This window comes from Siniperca chuatsi, linkage group LG17 (assembly GCF_020085105.1).
Source record: "Siniperca chuatsi isolate FFG_IHB_CAS linkage group LG17, ASM2008510v1, whole genome shotgun sequence".
NCBI classification, from domain to species: domain Eukaryota; kingdom Metazoa; phylum Chordata; class Actinopteri; order Centrarchiformes; family Sinipercidae; genus Siniperca; species Siniperca chuatsi.
In genome coordinates, this window is record NC_058058.1 from 27,487,664 (window position 1) to 27,509,581 (window position 21,918).

Consider the following 21,918-nt stretch of genomic DNA (forward strand, 5'->3'; position numbering starts at 1 on the left):
CCATGCTCCTAATTGTGCTCTTCTTCCTCTTGACCTGCTGTGTAATTCCCTGTTTCAGATCTATGATTTGTACCACAATTAAATCATCTATGGGTCAGTATGTCAATATAACATCCAGCTCTATTGAATGGATTCCTCCGTTTGACAATGATATGATTTGAGGAGAATAAAATTGTATGATGCGAATTTAGAATAAAATTCTCATGAAATCATAATTACTGCTAGAGCTATTTACCTAATGATTACATTCCTGTTGATTCATGCACACTTATTCCTTATGACTTAGTTCTTTGATTTAGTCTCTCATTAAATTTTTTGTGTTAATTTCTACTGCGTCCAGTTATAATGACATAACGACTGCTAATGATAGGCTATTGAATTGAAGTTTGCTTGACAAGCTAATGATAAGTACATGTGGGGTTTTTTTCCCCTCTGACACTTGAGGTTTTCCCCACTTGTTTGATTTTTCCTTTCCTACCTTTAACGTTTGTTCTTCATTATTTGATTAGCATTTTTTATGATTTCCTGCTAAAAAGGGAGGAATTGTAATGGCAAGAATAAACATACTGCATGACTGTATAACATACACGTGACTCTCTGTTATAACATACACATAAATGACTCTCTTGTATAACATATATATGACTCTTTTGTATACCAGGCACGATTATCTTGTGGGATATACAGATGCTATACATAACTGTTTGACGTCAGTACTTGATCTGTGTATGATTGTTTTGGACTGCGTGATGAGAACAGTTCATTGATAATGATGATATGGAACTACAAAACATGCTCTTGACTGTTGGGTCCAGACTTCAGGGACACTCGTCTCCCCGTGCCTGACCCTGAAGACTGGATGAATAACTGATGCTCCTTTCACTTTGTAGTCTGAGTCCGCCTGCAGACATTTGAAGTAAACCTACAGAAAGACAAGTGGTTGCCTTGAGTGTTTCTTTATTCCGCAGAATTACCACTTCATCTGCTTGATACCTAGTTATTCATTGTCCATTTGGGAGTATGTGGGAGCCAGAGCCTTCAGTTATCAAGCTCCTCTCCTGTGGAATCAGGTCCCAGTTTGGGTTCAGGAGGCAGACACCATCTCCACATTTAAGAATAGGCTTAAGACTTTCCTCTTTGATAAAGCTTACAGTTAGGCTTGGGTGAGCCCTGAACCATCCCTTAGTTATGCTGCTATAGGCCTAGACTGCCGGGAGACATCCTATGATGCACCTCTTTCCTCTCTCCTCCTCTCCCTCTCCATCTGTGTGCATTTTTATCCCATTACTATGTGTTACTAACTCAACATCTTCTCTCTCCCATAGTTTTGTGCTTTCTCGTCTCTCTCCTCTCTCCTTCTGTCGCTTTCAGCAGGTATTTCTACCTCCGGAGCTGCAGAGACTGGATCTTTGGTTGTGGCCCACCTGCTGCCCCGTGTTCCTGCTCGACAACTGCTAATACAGTTGTTGTTATTGGCTTTGTTACTATTATTGTCATTATTATTCCTATGACTATCATTCCTATTATTATTACTTTATTATTAATATTATCACTACCATTACATTATTGCTATTTTAAAATTCTAGGTGGAATTTGCATTGTGCCGCCCCGCAAAACCTAACATGGCAGCAGCGGATGGCTGCCCACCATTGAGTCTGGTTCTGCCTGAGGTTTCTGCCTGTTAAACGCAAGTTTTTCCTTGCCACTATTGCCAAGAGCTTGCTCATGGTGGGATTTATTGGGTCTCTGTAAATAATATTATAAAGAGTATGGTCTAGACCTGCTCTATAGGAAAAGTGCAATGAGATAAGTTCTGTTGGCACTATATAAATCAATAAAACTGAAAAATTTGATTGGTGCTTAGCCTTTCCAGAAGTGCTTGTATTTCTTGTAGTAGAAGAAGTTCCTTTTTTTACACTGGTGCCATGTTGTGGAATGGTAAATGGACTGTACTTGTATAGCACACCGAAGGCACAACCCTCGGGAGCAATTTGGGGTTCAGTGTCTTGCCCAAGGACACTTCGACATGTGGACTGAGGGAAGCCGGGATCAAACCGCCGATTGGTGGACGACCCACTCTACCACTAAGCCACAGCCGCCCCCAACACCCTTCCGTTACACATTAAGTTCTTAAATATGAGAGGGGCTTATAGAATTCAGGTTAGGACTTTTTCATGGAACAGGGTGACAAATTTATAATGAAATTTGCAATGACATTGTTACTTAGCTGTTCTTGTTTTTTTGATGTGGGTGTTATTTGTTCTTTCTTAAATTGTGGTGATGTGCTTTTGGACTTCAGGATTGTGTCATTAGTTTTTATGCTGAATGTTTGGTGTTTGTTTGTCTTCTAACATCTTGGGACCATGTTGGAAATAAGTTTTTTCACTATGACATGTTATCCTTTGGATTTTCTTTCTTTTTCCTGCGTCCGATAATCCATAAATAAAATCAGTCAAGCAATCAATCAAGTGCTGTAGCGACGCCCATACACCTGGCCGAGTCAATTGCGAGCCAGCCTCAACTGTCAATCATGACATGAAACCCCCTTTTTTATAGCATCAAATAACTTATTTGAACCAAACTTATCAGAAAAATTAACACTTGAACATACATCAGAGTGATAAGAACTACCCAAAATGACAGAAACCACCTTTGTGAAAAATTTGACATGGACTTTGATTTTTTTAGTTGGCTCATGTCCCATCAATTAACATGGAGGGGGCGGGGTTTATGATCTATACTGCAACCAGCCACCAGGGGGCAATTGAGATGTTTTGGCTTCACTTTTCAGGAGCTGTCATGTCGTCCATCTTTATGTACAGTCAATGCCCCTGAGCTGTTGAGACCGTTGACTCTTTATATAGTCAATGGTTGAAACACGCGGAGGGGACGTGTAGGAAAAGCATATATTTTGCGCAGATGATTTTCTATCATATTTTACACACATATTAGTGGGTGCATTCCATATTTCAAACTATGAGTGACACAGCGTCTATGGGTTAGAGGTAGAGTTGTTCACTAATCGGAAGAATGGTGGTTCGAATGTGTGTGAATGGATGAATGTTGATATTTAGTGTAAAGGGCTTTGTGAGTGATCGGAAGACTAGAAAGGCGCTATATAAATGCAGTCCATTTACCATGTCACATTGTTTTCACATTGTCATTTGATACATTTTTTCCCTAAAAATATGGATTATAGCCGTTTCAAGCAGCATCTTGTATTTCAGTAATGTTGTTCTTCTGCCCTCACTACGTACCTATGCAGCGCGCTAACGACTCCCCCATAAAGTACAAAAGACAGGAGCTTGCTATAGGCGTTTATAATGAAGTGTTGTAAAACTGTAATACTGTACAAAAGACATACATGCATTTTCATTATTTCTAAAGGGCTTATCAATTTTCAATAGAGTATTAGGCTACATTGGGATGTATTAGGATACAAATGTGCATGCGCCAACGTGCATGCTGCCTGTTGCCGTTACTCCGTCTCGGTCAGCGAAAGATTCATCCCCCCAAAATGCACCACAGGAAGTCATTCCTGCCTGTGGCCATCAAACTCTTTAACTCCTCCCTCTAACATCACTGCAATACTTGAAATATTGTGCAATATTCTCTGTTTAATACTCCTATGCAATATACTCTCTGTTTAATATTCCCTATTTACTGATATTTATTCATACTTCTATTACTGCTGTGCAATATCCACCGTCTAATAATCTGGTTAATCTGCTACACTTAACTTGACATTACTCATTATTGCACTATTACTTATTACTCATAATATTACATTGTATTATACCGTACATACTTATCAACCTGTAAATCCGATGCCAGGCTAGTGATACGTAGGAGGAGCAGAACAATCTATGCCGGTAATGTTGCAAAATGTTATCTACTTGTGGAAAGAAAAAAGTAACATCCCTCTGAAAATGTGACAAGAAGTGGCAACCAGATAGCTGGGACAAACCACAAAAACAAGCAGGCCAGCACGTCGACATTTATAATAAGGTAAGTTAAGGTTAAAGTAGCATTATTATGTTAACGGTACATGACTTTCAGGTGTTTTTAGGCTATATATCGATCGGAATGAGTGCAGGATTAATGTTGGCAACCATCTAAATCTTCCTCAAAATGTCCGCTAAAGGAATATTATTACATTATTGTTATCGAACATATTAGCTGCTCACCTCAAGCTAAACACAGACAGTGAACAGTATTGTAGTGAACAGGTGAGTGAATACAACTCCTAAATGATCAGCTGCTCTGCAGAGGACAACACAGGCAGCTACAATAAAGATCAGTGAGCAAGAACCACAGAGAGTGTCAAACAGGGAGATTTTAGGAATGACAACTGGATTTAAAATGAAAATGAAAAAAAATCTGGGGGTGTGGAGTTAGAAAGAAGTAATCTTACCAGACCTTTGTATCTCTGCTTGAGACTAGTGGCTAGAAGCTTGAAGCCACTACTAGCATAACACACACCCAAATCTCAGACTGAACTGTTGGTGGTCGAGTTGCATTGTGGGTAGTGTAGGCACCAGGTTTTGACAAGGAAGAAGAATGTGTGGAATATAAAAGACAATATATCTGCTAAAAAGGTGGAGTAGTCTTTGAAAAGTGACTAAAACTAATATACTGTAATCAAAAGAACCAATCAAAATCTGGTGCGAAAACTAACACTGGGTCTGTGGATGATCCAGAGTTACAGGGACACTGTTTCTGGTAAGTCACACTGATATTGATTCTCTGATGTAGTTTTTCAATGTTTTAAGAAAAACAAATTCAATTCCATATACCTCCATTTTATTGGGGGGGCAGCAGTTATCTGAAAACCTGAACAAATAAAACCAAAACCATCTGCATGGCTAGATTCCACTAGAGGTAAGTGAGAAAATATGTTCTTCTTTTGTATATTGTGTGGTCTGACCCTTTTTATAGGCTAAAAATTGCATCTGTTTTATGTTGTTTTTTAAACATGGTTGAACCCCAGTGTAAATATTTCCATTGTATAAATCTGGTAAAGGAAAACCCTTGTGGTGGTTGTGAGGAGGTTTAATGGTTGTAGTCCTACCAGCTGAGAGGAGTGGGGGTACCGCTGTAAACACAGGCTGGTCTGGGCAGCAGCTCCAGGTCTGAATGGCTGGAGTCTCTGCCACAGCTCCTCAGTAATGAAGGGCATGAAGGGGGAGAGCAGGGCCAGAGATGTGGACACACAGTGATAGAGGACACTGCGGGCCACCTGCCTCGCTCTGCCACTGTGCTCTGTGTTAGTCTGGACCACTGCCCCCGCATCCTGTTGGACCAGCACAGGCTTCACATACTCCTACAGGACACACATACACAAACAAATGACAAACACTGGTTACATTTCCACTGTCAACTGTCACCTCAACTCACACACTTTATTTAGGTTAATCTGTTAACATCAATCTTTGATACCTTGCGACAGAGCCTCCCTTTTGCCATGAATAAATCAGATAAATGTAACACCCTTCCTTTTTAGACTGAGCAGTAAATAGATTACTACAACAAGTTGATTACTGCTAATACACAGGAAACAAGTAATGATCTCATTTCTAATCTGTCCTTTTTTTGATGACATCAAATAATGCTACAGACTTGGTAGCATTATTTGAAAGTTATGCTCCTCACCATGTAGACATCACACAGACTGTGGACCCAGAAGGAGTACAGGGCTGATGTGACTGTATGCAGCTCATAGGCTTCAAAGGCCTGCTCACACTGTACTAATGTGCTGTAGAGTCTGGAGCAGATCCACCGGTCCATGCTGCTCAGAGGAGTCGTCTGAAAATTGGAAAAGGGAAAAACTGTAGCTTAAACCTACATTACAGATTCCTATATACAAAATCATTTCTTATGAACCTAAACCTCAAAGTGGAGCTTCAACTGGGCTTCCTTCATTGTGTCGCTGTAGATTTGTCTGATTCGCGGTCGAATTTCAACGTCAACATCCTTGGTTGGGACCAGAATGTCTGTTTGATACACTGATTCTTCTTTTACCAGTTCAGTTTGATTATTACATAACTCAAAACACGAGCAGACCAATTAAAGTCATGTAATTTCAATCAATTACTGTTCTGCGACTGTGATGAATTATGGGAGCATACAATATGGAATTCAAGGAGGTATTGCTATAATTCCAAAAAGGGTAACCTCTATTTCTGCTGCCTGAGTTGCTACAGTATGTGCTATACCTGTATGTGGCTCTACGCTAATGGGTGCAATTGGGTGCTACATTCTCTATTATGATTCTTAAAGGAATACTTCAACATTTTGGGAAATACTGTAATTGGCGTGAGTGTGAGATGGTCAGATCTCATGTCTGTGTGTTAAGTACGAAGTACAACGTAGTTAACCTAGCTTAGTATAAAGAACAGGTAGCCTGGCTCTGTCCAAGGTTAAAAAATACCTCTACCAATACCTCTAAAGCTTGCTTAATTAACATGTCGTATCTCGTTTGTTTAATCAGTACAACAGTACAACTACATACATAAAACAATAAGAATTGAAATCAGAATCAGAAATACTTTATTGATCCCCGAGGGGAAACTCTTTGTTACAGCTGCTCACTATCACGTCACACAGGAGAAGAAGTACTAATAGAATAGAAATAGACATAATAATACATAATGTCTGTAAAAAATACAGTCCAATGGGCGCTTTCTTTGCTGTACCTCTTCCAGTGTTCCCACTGGTGTTGTGTTGTCACCTAGCACTCCCAGTGTGAACCTCAGCGTCTGCCACATTTTATTACAGAAGTGTCTGCAGCTCAGGACCTGAGAGATGGACAGATTGATGTCTTCTCCTGATAAAGAGACAGAAAAAAAACACACAGTGTGAAGGTAAATAGATGGTTTGCTCTGCTAGTGGCACATCAAATTTAGTTTCAGACCGACGTTAGCCCTATGCGAAAAAACGCAGCCCTTTCATTTGATTGAATGGAGCCAGCCTGTCGGCGCAGCAGGGGTGCCAATGCAGAGGACTCCAGCAAAAACAGACATTATCGTTCAGCAACGCAACACATCATTAAATTTTTCAGTTTTTCAATTCTATTTTATTTATATGGCGCCAATTCATAACAGAAGTTATCTCATTGAGAGAGAGAGACAGAGAGAGATTTAGAGAGAATCATCCATCTATCCACATATGTGCAAGCGCACATTCCTGGTGGATTACTAAAATTATTACTTTGTAATGTGAATGATGTATTTCTACTGTTTGACTCATGATCGTCGCAATGAAAGATAAAATAGTTGCCACTGTGATAACTTTTTCAGAGTTTTAAAATCATGCCTCTGAGTTTTATAAACCGTTAAGCAGTGTTTTGGCTTCTGATAAGCCTTTAAATGCATTTATCTGTTCCTTCAACTGAACTTCCAGTATGGTATTTATTATTACATCAAATTTGCTGAACACATTCATTATTCCATGGGGGTAAATCCTTCCAGACACAAGCATAGGAAAGTGGACTAACCAGAGCATTTCATGGAAGAATGAAAACATGTTGCATTCTTGCAGCGCAGTGCAGCTGCATTTCTTTGTACTTTTAAGGAGACACAGAGCAGATCACCTGCCAAACTGCAACAGGCAACCTGTGAGTGACAAAAGATCTGTGAAGATCAATCTGTAGTCCTGTCAGTTTTTAACTGCAGTCCCTCACAACTCATCTATCTCTCTCAATCTAGTTAAAGTTGCTCCGCATCTTCTTTTCTTGCTGTGTGTTTCACAGTCACACAGCTCCACCACAGCTGACAAATGTTCTTCCTCGTCAGATAAAGTGAGCAAAGATGAGTCACTCACCCTGCATCTTGTGAGAGCAAAGGGCGAATCTCAGAGCATCAGTCCCACACTGAGGGATCCCCTTGGGGAAGTCTCTCCTCTGTGGGGAAGCAGATGGAGCAGACAGATAAGAGTGGAAATAATGAGTGTGGTCAGTCAGCCACAAAGAAACAGATAGGAGAGAGGGGAGCTGACCTGTGCTTCCATGGCAACCAGACGCTCCCTGGGGTCAAGGTTCCCCTCCTTAACTTTCTCTTGAAGTCTCTAGGAGGTAAAAGAAAAACAAGGGAGAAAGACAAAATGTCTTTTGAGGGAATTAGAAAAGATGGCTGTCTCAGTAGACTATTTCCTACTTACTACTATCAGCTGGACTGTCACATCACAACATCAGTTCTCAGTATTATTCTTCTCACATCCCAGAGAATATAGGATGCCTTCACTTTTCATCAACTCCTACTTCTTATTATGTTAGTAATAAATGTATTTTGTGTGACAATCCAGTGCTTTTATACAAAATAAAACCAAAATAGCCTACAGTGTATCACAAAAGCAGCTTTTTGCTGGCTGTTGCTTTGTTGTAGTAGCACAGAGCTACACTGTGCTGTAGCATAATAGAATAATAGGAAGAAAAAGTGATTCAGGCATATAACTGATGTTTTTAAGATGCTATAAGTAAAATCTCCAGAATAACACTGGAGTTATTTAATGCTTTTCTTATTGTCAACAAATCCCATGAACAGACCCAAACCAACAATGTGTTAGTCCATCTCTCAATACTTTCTGACTTCCCTACCCTACCTGTGGCTAAGTGGCTTAGTGCATTTTAGTTAGATTTCATATTGGGTATTTTTGCGTTTATTATATTCTTAATAAATGCTCGTGTATAATAATGCTGGTTTCTTCAATGATACACAAGAGTTAATTCTGCCAACCTCTTCTATGTTGAACTCCAAATCCTTAACCTACTAGCTATTAATGGTAATTTTACTTACAGTTATTAATTTAATTATTAATCACTTCCAAATTAATAGTTTCGTATATTTTATGAGACTCAATCAGTTAATCATTTTTCTCTTCATTAAGAGTGGTTCCCCCGAGGAAGTTTATTCATTAAAGTTATTATTTATTATTAACTTATAATATAATAATAAATTATAATAATACTGATTGCCAAAATGTAATTGATTGCACCTACACAGTTTGGTGGTCCTTTAACCATTGTAATTCCCTACAACATGAATCTTCCACCTGTCTAGCTAAAGTCACGGTCATCCATTCTTGCAGTCAAAAAGCATAGTTCAATCAAAGTTATTCTTAAATGTATTGTTGCTAGTTTTCTAGTATTAATAGGAAGAAAAAAGGTTTTTATATTGTTACATGTTTGATTGGCAGCTGAGCCCAAGCAAGCTGAGCTGGCAGGGGCACAGAAAGACCATGTAATGCTGCAGCTAATTAGCTATCTAGCCTGCAAACTGACATTAGCAATGCACTTTTACCTGGTGGCTGTTTGTTTGGTCTCTCATTCAACAAGCTAAGGTGCAATAACACATGTGTGTGTCTTTACTTGTAAATTAGATAAGTAGACATTAGCTAGAAAGCTAATATGGGATGTTGTTTAAAGTTTGTGGATCTTGTGTTGTTTATCAAGCAGCTGTCTGACTGGTAGTGTCACCGTCAGAATGGTGATGTTGCAACTTTATGCAAATACATTTTAAAATTAAATAATTTGATTGTCTATATGCATAGAGCTTCTTTATGGCCTTATGGAAATAGCCTTAATAATTTAACATTTAAAAGCAACTGAATACTTAATTGTGAAATTTAACCACTACCAAATATTTAATATTGAAATTTAAATATATGCTAAAAAACAAAATTAAATATTTCACTTTGAAAAATATCTGAATTTTGAATGACCCTCTTTGAAATTTTCAGGATTTTTTTTTTCAGGATTGTTGACAATAAGAGAAATATAGAATATCACCGGACCAAAATTGCTTTACAGCACAGAACAGGTGGGGTTTTTCTTGCACTAGCATAAATAAAGCTTTCACTGCTGAAATTACAATGTTTTTTTTCTCATTCAAAAATGGGAATACCCCCCCCCTACATATAGCATCTTTATTGACTTTGATAGCTTAAAGTTGTACTGTATATTGATGGACATAACTTTCCACTTTAATACTTAACTTGGTTGCTGGAGTGTGCTCAGATTATAATATTTCTGACACCACTTTCAGTGTGATAGATATCAGCATGTCATTATCAGTAACCCTAACCCTCCTCCTAGACCAAGCCCACATGCTACCTACCTCCAGAGAGACTCCATGTATAACATCTAATGGGTCAATGACATTTCCCAGAGATTTACTCATTTTCCTGCCATGTTTATCTCTCACCAGAGAGTGAAGTAGAACCTGAGAGGCATTATGGGAACAGGAAAGGGAAAAACAACAGGATGGGCTGACACTGTGATTCATCATTAGTGTTTGCATAAATACATTTTGTTAATGTTTCTCATTATCTGAGTACTTGTTTAAAGGGCAGCTTTCCGGTAAGCTCTGTGCCCAGCATCACCATCCTTGCCACCCAGAAAAGATAAGGTCACTGCCTGTCTCCAGAATGGAATTGGGGTAGAAGCGCTGAAGGTCAGTGGTCTGTAGGAAATGAGGGTGAGGTTATAATACAAAGGGACAGGTATGTTTATTGAGGACTATGTTCTGCTGGAGGAAGTGCAGTACCTGCTCAGGCCAGCCTAGCATGGCGAAGGGAAACAGCCCCGAGGAGAACCACGTATCCAGGACATCAGTGTCTGACACAGGGAGTATGCAGACGTAAGCAATAAAGAAATACATGCGTATATTTACATAAATGCCAATTACACCAGAGCAGCACTACAATGACAAAACTATTAATGTGGCAGGCTTTTAACAAGTTGTTTGTTTTTTAACCTAAGTAGGTTTTGCCTCCATCGATTCTAAAACCACTTATTACCTAATTTTCTGTACTATTACCATAAGTAGAAACACAGCAGATGTAATAGTAGCAGGAGCAGCAATAGAAGTACAGATTACTGATACTGATATTGACATTGGAGAATTAAAAAATTCTGATAACAATATATCAGCTGCTATTCATTTTAAGATAAATACATAACATAAACAACAATTTTTAAATTTGGTTATTTGATTATATTTGGTTATTCTGAAAAACATATGTACTGAGCGGGACATCTGACAGTTGAAAACCTTTCAGTGTATGGAAGTCTGTGGCTGCCAATGTTTTAATGGAAGTAGAAGGGGAAAAATCAAAGTGAAAAAGCTGAGAGCTGGGGTGCGCTTTACCAGCAGTCAGATTCAAAAAGTACAAAAAAAGGGTTTGTGTGCAAAGCTGCACACTGAAGAGGGCATAGCCAAACTATGTACTATGTAATATTATATTGAATTCTATCTTAATTATAATTTAAATTAAATTGTCCATTTACGTACATATGATGTATGACAAAATTAAAAATCTTAAATACAATATGCCCTCCTCCTTGAACCGCCACCTTAACGTGGTGGAGGGGTTTGAGTACCCGAATGACCCTGGGAGCTATGTTGCCTGGGGCTGTATGCCCCTGGTAGGGTCACCCATGGCAAACAGGTCCAGGGTGACGGGTCAGACCAAGAGCGGTTCAGAAGCCCCTTATGGATTACTTAAAATCAAGGCCAGTTACGTCGCCCGGATTGGCGCTACCGGGGCCCACCCTGGAGCCAGGCCCGGGTGGGTGCCCGACGGCGGCGCCTGGTGGCGGGCCTTTCCCCCACGGGGCCCGGCCGGGCACAGCCCGAAGGAGCGGCGTGGGGCCGTCCTCCCGTGGACCCACCACCCGCAGGGAGGATCCGTGAAGGGGCCGGTGCAGAGAGATCTGGGCGGCAGTCGAAGGCAGGGGCCGGCGACCAGATCTCCGGACACAGAAACTGGCTCTAGGGACATGGAATGTCACTTCGCTGGGGGGAAGGAGCCTGAGCTTGTGCGGGAGGTTGAGCGTTACCGGCTAGATATAGTCGGCCTCGCCTCCACGCACAGCCTGGGCTCTGGAACCCGTCTCCTCGAGAGGGGCTGGACGCTCCATTTCTCTGGCGTTGCCGGGCGGGAGAGGCGGCGGGCTGGTGTGGGCCTGCTCATAGCCCCACAGCTCAGCCGTCACGTGTTGGAGTTTACCCCAGTGAGCGAGAGGGTCGCGTCCCTCCGCCTCCGGGTGGGGACAGGTCTCTCACTGTTGTGGCGGCCTACGGGCCGAACAGCAGTGCAGAGTACCAGGCCTTCTTGGAGTCCCTGGGAGGGGTACTAGACAGTGCACCACCCGGGACTCCGTTGTTCTACTGGGGACTTCAACGCCCACGTGGGCAACGACAGTGACACCTGGAGAGGGGTAATCGGAAGGAACGGCCCCCTGATCTGAACCCGAGCGGTGTTCAGTTGTTGGACTTCTGTGCTAGTTACAGTTTGTCCATAACTAACACCATGTTCAAGCACAAGGGTGTCCATCAGTGCATGTGGCACCAGGACACCCTAGGCGGGAGGTCGATGATCGACTTTGTTGTCGTGATCATCTGACCTCTCCGCCGCGTGTCTTGGACACTCGGGTGAAGAGAGGGGCGGAGCTGTCAACCGATCACCACCTGGTGGTGAGTTGGATCCGCTGGCGGGGAGGAAGCCGGACAGACTTGGCAAGCCCAAGCGTGTCGTGAGGGTCTGCTGGGAACGTCTGGCGGAGCCCTCTGTCAGCAGGGTCTACAACTCACACCTCCGGGAGAGCTTCTCCCAGATCCCGGGAGGTTGGGGACATTGAGTCCGAGTGGACCATGTTTTCCACCTCCATTGTCGATGCGGCGGCTCGTAGCTGTGGTCGCAAGGTTTCTGGTGCCTGTCGCGGCGGCAATCCCCGAACACGGTGGTGGGCGCCGGAAGTAAGGGATGCCGTCAGGCTGAAGAAGGAGTCCTATCGGGCCTTGTTGGCTCGTGGGACTCCCGAGGCAGCTGACAGGTACCGCAGGCTAAGCGTGCTGCAGCCCGTGCGGTCACAGAGGCAAAAACTCAGGACTGGGAGAGGTTCGGAGAGGCCATGGAGGAGGACTATCGGTCGGCCTCAAAGAAATTCTGGCAAACCGTCCGACGGCTCAGGAGGGGGAAGCAGTGCTTCACCAACACCTTGTGCGGTGCGGGTGGAGAGCTGTTGACCTCGACTGGGGATGTTGTCGGACGGTGGAAGGAATACTTTGAGGATCTCCTCAATCCCGCTGTCACGCCTCTTCCGAAGAGGAAGCGGAGGCTGGGGACCGGAGGCGGACTCATCCATCACCCTGGCCGAAGTCACTGAGGTTGTTGGCAAGCTCCTTGGTGGCAAGGCTTCGGGGTGGATGAGATCCGTCCTGAGTATCTTAAGTCTCTGGATGTTGTGGGACTGTCTTGGCTGACACGTCTCTGCAACATCGCGTGGCGGTCTGGGACAGTGCCTCTGGACTGGCAGACCGGGGTGGTGGTCCTCTGTATAAGAAGGGGGACCGGAGGGTGTGTTCCAATCACAGAGGGATCACACTTCTCAGCCTCCCGGTAAGGTCTATTCCAGGGTACTGGAGAGGAGAATTGTCCGATAGTCGAACCTCGGATTCAGGAGGAGCAGAGTGGTTTTCGTCCCGGTCGTGGAACACTGGACCAGCTCTATACTCTCCATCGGGTGCTCGAGGGTTCATGGGAGTTTGCCCAACCAGTCCACATGTGCTTTGTGGATCTGGAGAAGGCATTCGACCGTGTGCCCGGGCTTTGTGGGGAGTGCTCTGGGAGTATGGGGTCCGGGGCCCTTTGCTAAGGGCTGTCCGGTCCCTGTATAACCGGAGCAGGAGCTGTGTTCGCATTGCCGGCAGTAAGTCAGACCTGTTCCCGGTACATGTTGGACTCCGCCAGGGCTGCCCTTTGTCACCGGTTCTGTTCATAATTTATATGGACAGAATTTCTAGGCGCAGTCAGGGGCCGGAGGGTGTCCGTTTGGGAACCACAGGATCTCATCTCTGCTGTTTGCAGATGATGTCGTTCTGATGGCTTCTTCAAACCGGGACCTGCAGCATGCACTGGGACGGTTTGCAGCCGAGTGTGAAGCAGCTGGGATGAGAATCAGCTCTTCCAAATCTGAGGCCATGGTTCTTGACCGGAAAAAGGTGGTTTGCTCTCTTCGCGTGGGTGGGGAGTCCTTGCCCCAAGTGGAGGAGTTTAAGTATCTTGGGGTCTTGTTCACGAGTGAGGGACGGATGGAGCGTGAGATTGACAGGCGGATCGGTGCAGCGCCTGCAGTGATGCGGGCGCTGTATCGGACCGTTGTGGTAAAGAAGGAGCTGAGTCGAAAGACAAAGCTCTCGATTTACCGGTCAATCCACGCTCCTGCCCTCACCTATGGTCATGAGCTTTGGGTAGTGACCGAAAGGACAAGATCGCGGATACAAGCGGCCGAAATGGGCTTCCTCCGCCGAGTGGCTGGGCGCCCTTAGAGATAGGGTGAGGAGCTCAGTCACACGGGGAGCTCGAGTAGAGCCGCTGCTCCTCCACGTCGAGAGGAGCCAGCTGAGGTGGCTAGGGCATCTGATCCGGATGCCTCCTGGACGCCTCCTCGGGAGGTGTTCTGGGCATGTCCCACCGAGGCGGCCCCGGGAAGACCCAGGACACGCTGGAGGGACTATGTCTCTCGGCTGGCCTGGGAACGCCTCGGGATCCCCGGAGGAGCTGGAGGAAGTGTCTGGGGCGAAGGAAGTCTGGGAGTCCCTGCTTAGACTGCTGCCCCGTGACCCGGCCCGGATAAGCGGAAGAAGATGGATGGATGGATGGACAATATGCCCTTTTATGTTTAAAAAAAATTATTCATTTTAAATGAACAAATGTCACACTCATAGTTGCTTCATTCTAGCTCAATTTTGTCAAATCTGTCAAAGTCAACCATTATGAAAGTGACCATAATGAAAATGACCATGAAAAAGGCCACTTATATTTCATTAGATAGGGATAAAATCAAGACAGAAGTTTAGTTTACAAAGTGTTTGTCTATTTGAAAATTAAAAGGCCATTTAAAATTTTATTTTATTGTCACTGCGGCAGTGTTACGTTTACGTTTAGGAGTACACTTAAGAGGATTTGTCAATGGAGTTTTTAATTGACATTTTCATTTTGCCAGTAATTATGCATTTTCAAACCTGACTATGAAAATTTTATTGTAAAAGTTCAATAAAAAATTTTGCCATACATCATGCTTACATACTGTAAATTAGTAATCAAATTTGAATTTGAACAGTGTTAGCAGGAATAGCTAACACTGTTGTAAAAATGTAAAAAAAAACACGGTGGATATCAGTGGATAAATGAGCTTTCCCCTTTGTGAATGTGATGGATAATGTAGAGTAAGGTTTTCATCAGCTGATACAGCAGCAAGTTAAGGGGTAAGGCAGAGGTGAGTCACCCTGAGTCAAAGTGATGGCTTCTGGCTTCACTCCATATTTGACAGCAGCTCTCTGTCGGGCCTCGTCCTCGCTCTGTCCCCAAACCCACTGCTCCTACCACAAACAACACACACACACACGTTTGTTTTTGACTATCCCCGTGGGGGACAGTCATTGGCATAATGACATAAGACCCCATGGGTTAGTGTGCATTCAGGTTAGTCCCCACCGGGATATAAGAACATGAAACACACACACACACACACACACACACACAGAGTGAAACCACACTCTGGGACAGACTGACATTGGTATACAATGTGGGTGAGTAAATCAGCTAGTTAACCCATTAATCCAACCACTCATCCATTTCTAGTCATCCATTCAGGGTTGCAATGGATGAAAGGGCAAAACCTACACAGGGACAACATAACATTTCACAGTAGTATTATTCTTAAAACACACAAATATCCACAGACACAACCTCTTGTTTGTCAGTAGAATTAGGAAGCTCCACTTGGTAAGCAGGGATCTGATGACCCCACCAAAGCTGTCTAGAAATGCACCAATCGCTGTGAAGCAAACAGAGGTACATTGTTGGCAACCCATATGTTGAAACAAGAGCTCATTCATCATCAGAGTGGTGTCATTTCACACACATGTCAAAACAGTAACAACGACACACACCACCATTGTTCCTCCTCACACAACTGTTCAAATACAAGAATTTTGTACAAGTGAAAGGTCAGGACAGTTTACCTGATGTTGGACAGCCAGTTCTTCCATGTCTTGGTGTAGAAATGAGGGATGATTTCCAGCTGTCCGTCCTCCACAGCCTGACAGGGAAAGAAATAGTCACATTTGAGTGTTTAATAAATGTTTTAAAGGAGTTCAAGGATGAGATGACATTCTCATAAAACTTCAATTAATAGCCAGAGCTTTTATTTGCTTCAATCACAGAAGTCAACCTGCCTATATTTGTGACAGGCGTCTATATGGGACTTCCTTTCGTACAAAACTCTTGCACAGCAAAGATGGGAAAGATCAAATTGTTTATTTAAATCGGTATGAATATTACTTGTATAAAAATTAGGCTATCGAATAACATATCAATTACAAATCATTAATTTGATCTAGCTCCGAGAGACAGTGCATCTAGGCCAACCTCATGTACAGAGAGAGAGAGAGAGAGAGAGAGAGAGAGAGAGAGAGAGACCCTTATCAAAATATCAGTAGCCTACCTTAGAAAGGATGAAAGACAAAGGTTACCATAGTTATTTCATTAATTTTTATGAAAAAACGTTTCGATTCTTTTGAATGGTGGATCCTTACGGACTAAAGGAATAAAAACAGAAGAATGGACACATATTCGGACTTTATGACCACTTCAAAGGCAGGGAGTCACCCCTTTTTTTTCATCTCTCTTTTTTACCATGTTGGTAAATCTGAATGAATTATACTTTGGTTCTCATGGCCTCCGTAAAATAAACAGAAACGATTGAATTGTGGACAATCCAGCTGATCAAACGAAATGTTGCATATCCATATGGACAAAAGTTTAAACATTTATATTTGTACGCGTGATCTAAGCTGCTTTGAACTAGTTCAAGCGGGCAAAGATTTTATACATCCAAAGAACTTCTATAAAAACCAGACCCGGCGTCTATGCTATGGCAACAGCTGCGCGTGAAGATACAGCAGCCGGTAGCTCCTTCAAACTTCGCTACATTTTTGTTTTAATCTGTTTTTCCCCCCCGGCTTTATTGCTGAAACATCACTGAATTATGTCTGATTGGATTTGATTTAATGGGCTATGGCAAAATTGTTCAAATGGACTGGATCAGAAGATTTTGACTATGGCAGCGGCTGTGCATGTAGATGCTGCAGCCTGTAGCTCCTTCAAACTACATTCTTGCTTTTCATCTGTTATTTTATTTTTCGGCTTTATTGCTGAAACACATATTACCTATGACAGTAATACATCATTGTTGTCATCGGAAAAGGAAGCTGGGGTTTGGATTAAAGAGCAGCGGACCTTGAGCCAAATCAACCGGACCAGACAGACACCATGGCGGCTGCCGTGATCGCCCAGGAGGAGAGGAAAGGCAGCTGGGATAGGAGCCATGCTGGCCCAGCTTTGACTTAAGGCTGCTCCTGCCTAATGTCCGGTCGGGACGAAATGGGACTCAGATCTGGCCAAGCATTGGGAATCATCTCTATCTGCTGTTTACATTCCAGATGCAAATTCAAAAAATGTGCTGCAGAATAATTTCCTGGGTGTATATATGTAGGCTATGTATATATGTAACTATATAAATAACTGTATATTGTTTTATTTCATTTTATTTTATTTTATATGTTGCCCTATTTTAATATGAATTTAAAAATCTGTTATGTTCTATGTGTATAGCATGAAGGGACTACAAACTTTCAAACGCCATTTCCTTGGCGTTTAATTTAAGGTTTATGGTACTTGTTTATGGTACTACTCCTTTATTGTTCACTATGTTTACATGATGGAGCCTGACATGGTGAGTTGAAAACATGTGATGCAACTACAAACCTTTAATACATAAAGGTTGACCTAAATATCAACATCTCACAGCCACCAACTCACCTGTATAGCTTTTTTAGCCATTTCATCACAGCAGACAAACCACTGCTTCTTTAGAAGAGGTTCAATGACATCTCCTGAGCGGCTGAGACAGGGAGGAAGGAGGGAACAAAGACATGGGGATGAGAGAAACCACAAATATATAAAAAACATTACAGTGCAGCCTCTATTGTCTTGTTTCAGGAAGATGAAAGAAAGCAAGAAGAAGCTTATTGTGACACATGACATAGCAGGCCTAATTATCAACCTTAAAGAAACTATTTAGCTTTATGTGTTAACATTACATTATATTGTCATAGGTGGTTGATTTTGACATTGGCTGTCATGAGACCATTATAATTTTGTCATGAATAATTCCTTTGACCTCAAGTAAAGTGGAACCATTTGGATTTCTCAAGATGTCATTAAATGTTATAAGGCCAGCTTCACAACAGAGTACAGTACCAAGGAAATTTACAGAGTTTCCTGATGAACAGATAACTTTACTTGTTGCTAAAGTAACGTTAGCTAACAACCAAATTCGAGGTGGTTGAGGTGAGCTTACCTCCTTCACTGTGAAGCACTTTGGGTATCAAGATAAAGCACTAACATTATATAAATGTAAGTAATCCATTATTATTATTATAACTGCAACTGTTAGCTGCCGTTAGCCAGTTAGCTCGATTGGCCGTGCAGCCAGCCGTCCTATTAGCTGACTCAGCCCAATGTCAAGTTGTCATAACAAAGACAGTCATAAATGTGCACAAAAAAAGGCTGATGGGTCCAGTAGTATGCGATTAGCTGAGGACAGATACACACGCACATGCACACGACCAAACACATGATTCTGATGATATTGTTTATTGTGTTTTCCATATTAATGGTAGTATAATTAAAAAAATGAAAATTTAAATTCTATGTAAACTGTTTATGTATTGTTAATGCACTAACCCTACTTAAAATCATGTAATTTCTTTGAAAGAGATGATGTTGGGAATGTTGTATTTGAATCTCAAGGAGCTCTGTGCTTTACTGCCTTATCCTTGATTTATGTTCTATTCAAGTGTCTATTTGGATAATATTAACTTTAACTAAAAATACATATTAAAGGTGGTAGTACCTGTGTCTGCAGGTATTCCTTTCAGGCTTCATACAGCCCCAACAACCTTTAACCAACAAGGTAGGTCAACCTGTATGTATCCTGAGAGGCGAAACCCAGGGTAAAAAAGTCATCAAAGCGCAGTTGTCTGTTACATGTGGTACTGCAGCAGTCAGAGTTGAACAAAGCGGGTGGAATATTCATTACACACCTGCATTAGCCCACAAACAGGAGAATACACACCTTTGCGGTGTTATCAGTCGTTTCTAGATGTTACTTATAAGAAAAAATGCTGCAAACTTACAGACTGGGGGCTGTGTGGTGTACAGTTATTGTTCATATTTTTCTGTGTATTGAAGTTCATTTTTTAAAAATGACCCTGTGCTGCCGTTTGTGAAGAAGCTTGTTTGTGCTATAAGATAAAAAAATAACTGTTGAAAAAAACCTTTGTATCAACAGGAGCAGACATAAATGCACAAACAGAAAGTCAGAATCTCTGTGTGTTCATCTACCTGCAGATGGGTAAAGTCATGGCGTGACTCTTCTTTCCTCTGAACAGCTTCTTCTCAACCAAGGCATCCACAACAAGCTGTCTGGCATCAAAACGTTTCACTCCCTTAAAAGAGACAAAGTGACACAAAATGATTACAATAGCTGGGATGAAATTACATCCAACCTGCTTTTTCTATCACTGACCACAGTTCCAACAGTGTTTTACAAGGCCCAGTATTTTGTCAATTGCAACATGAGACAGATGACATATACAGATGAATCATATCTCTTCCAACACTTCATGTAGTAATACAAAGTTTACATATAATGATAATGGTGTTCATGCACCTCCAGCCACTGTCCACAGGGGGGCGTCATGGTCCCATCTCCTCCAATCACAGTGAGGTGAGGCAGTGAGTGTCTCTGTGACAGCAGGAAGTCAGTGTGGTCATGGGAAGGAGTCACTTTCACAGCACCTACATAACACAAACACAGGGAACTGATCAACACAAGCTAAGATAATATTGACTCAGCATGTCCGGGAGTGCACAAAATAACAGGAACAGCTTAAAAATCCACACATTTTCTCTGCAATAAACAAGCTGTGAGGCTTGATGTTCAGTTTTTGATGAGACTGTGTCAGAGTGGGGTTCAGAAAGTAGTGTTGTTTTCACCAGTTCCTAGCTCCATGTCCACCATTGAATCAGTGATGATGGGCAGGAGTCTGTTGGTGAAGGGGTGTCTGCACTGCTTTCCATGAACAGCCTGGAACAAAGTGGACAAAGTAGAAAGATATGAGCACAGCTATCTTAACAAATGTCATGTTGTATTCATTTATCATTTGTTTCCACTATTCAGATCTGGTCTGCATTTGGATCTTGCAGGGTTGGGAGATATAATGATATATACCATGAGACAATAGAAATGTATCAACGTCTATACAATTTATATTGCTTAATTCTCCTCCAAACATATGTCTGGTCATTGTGGCCAAATAACTCGGTTTTTGTTTCATCTGACCACAGAACTTTCCTCAAGAAGGCCTTTTCTTTGTCCATGTGATCAGCAGCAAACTTCAGTTGAGCCTTAAGGTGCCGCTTCTGGACCAAGGGCTTCCTTCTTGCACAGCAGCCTCTCAGCCCATGGCAATGTAAAACACGCTTAACTGTGGACACTGACACCTGTGTTCCAGCAGCTTCTAATTCATCGCAGACCTACTTTTTGGTGGTTCTTGGTCGACTCCTGACCATCCTGACCAATTTTCTCTCAGCAGCAGTTCTTCCTGATCGTGGCAGTGACACAACTGTGCCATGCACTATATACTTATAAACAATTGTTTGCACAGTGGATCTTGGGACCTGTAACTGCTTTGAGATGGCTCCAAGTGACTTTCCTGACTTGTTCAAGTCAATGATCTGCTTCTTCAGATCCATGCTGAGCTCCTTAGACTTGCCCATCATAGCGTTTATGGTTGAGTCTAATGAGTGTATCCAACGAGCCCTATTTAAATGGACTCAGACACCAGTCACCAGCTGTAGACAATCAGAAGCACTCATGAGAAGTTAAAGAGGTCATGTCACAAAGCAAATTTGATTGATACAACTTTCTACATCACCACAATCGATCGTTGAAGTTGCTGTATGTATATTTTTGACCCAGTAGTTTTGGTCACATTTTCAGAAGACCTATAATAAAGTCATAAATTAAGCAAATTTCATGACAGTTTTTTGTGACAAAGAAGTATGTGCTCCAGTGATTCCATCACAAAAAATTGAGTTGTAGTAATTATTGGGAACTCAACCTGTCATGACATACATGTTCTTTACAAGTGTATGTAAACTTTTGACCACAACTGTATCGTATGTATAATGTCAGTGTAAAGTTCCATGTCATTTACATATGGTGGAGTGCAGAGGATGAGTTGAGGAGTCTCACAACCTGAGGGAAGAAGCTGCTCTGTAGTCTCGTGTTACGACGGCGGATACTTCTGTATGTCTTGCAGGGTGAACAGACTGTGGCTGAGTGGGTACTGTCTGTTAGTATCCTTTGGATTCCCAGGAACCTAAAACTGTTCACCTGCTCCACCTCAGCTCCACTGATGTAGACAGGGGTGTGTGTCTTTGCCTCCTTTTTATTAAAACAACGATCATGGTTTTGCTGACGTTGAGCAGTAGGTTGTTTTCTGTGCACCACCCTGCAAGATTGTTAATTTCCTCGCGATATGAATTCTCATCATTTTTGAAATTCAACAGATGATGGTGGTGTTGCAAACTTCACAGCAGAGTTCTCTCCATATCGGGAATTGCAATTGTGAACAGGAGGGGGCTGAGCACACAGCCCAGGGGGGCTCCAGTGTTCAGCACTAGAGTGGAGGTGTGACCACCAATCCAAGCAAAAAAGGTGTTAGAGCTGATTCATCAAAATCAGATGCTGCGGCAACACCAGTCCTCCCATTCATTTGAGTGGTA

At 42.3% G+C, this 21,918-nt stretch overlaps 1 protein-coding gene across 1 annotated transcript in view; it reads right to left on the reverse strand.

Annotated features, from left to right (window-relative positions):
- Nucleotides 1-21,918, reverse strand: part of vars2 (valyl-tRNA synthetase 2, mitochondrial) — a 92,088-nt gene that overhangs the window by 15,204 nt on the left and 54,966 nt on the right. Inside the window, 16 exon segments of the mRNA XM_044172331.1 lie at nucleotides 5,072-5,323; nucleotides 5,653-5,805; nucleotides 6,696-6,826; nucleotides 7,822-7,900; nucleotides 7,996-8,064; nucleotides 10,113-10,217; nucleotides 10,333-10,397; nucleotides 10,400-10,457; nucleotides 10,542-10,612; nucleotides 15,287-15,380; nucleotides 15,751-15,838; nucleotides 16,026-16,102; nucleotides 17,884-17,965; nucleotides 19,471-19,574; nucleotides 19,799-19,926; nucleotides 20,125-20,215. Of these exon segments, the coding sequence (XP_044028266.1) occupies nucleotides 5,072-5,323; nucleotides 5,653-5,805; nucleotides 6,696-6,826; nucleotides 7,822-7,900; nucleotides 7,996-8,064; nucleotides 10,113-10,217; nucleotides 10,333-10,397; nucleotides 10,400-10,457; nucleotides 10,542-10,612; nucleotides 15,287-15,380; nucleotides 15,751-15,838; nucleotides 16,026-16,102; nucleotides 17,884-17,965; nucleotides 19,471-19,574; nucleotides 19,799-19,926; nucleotides 20,125-20,215 (1,647 nt within the window).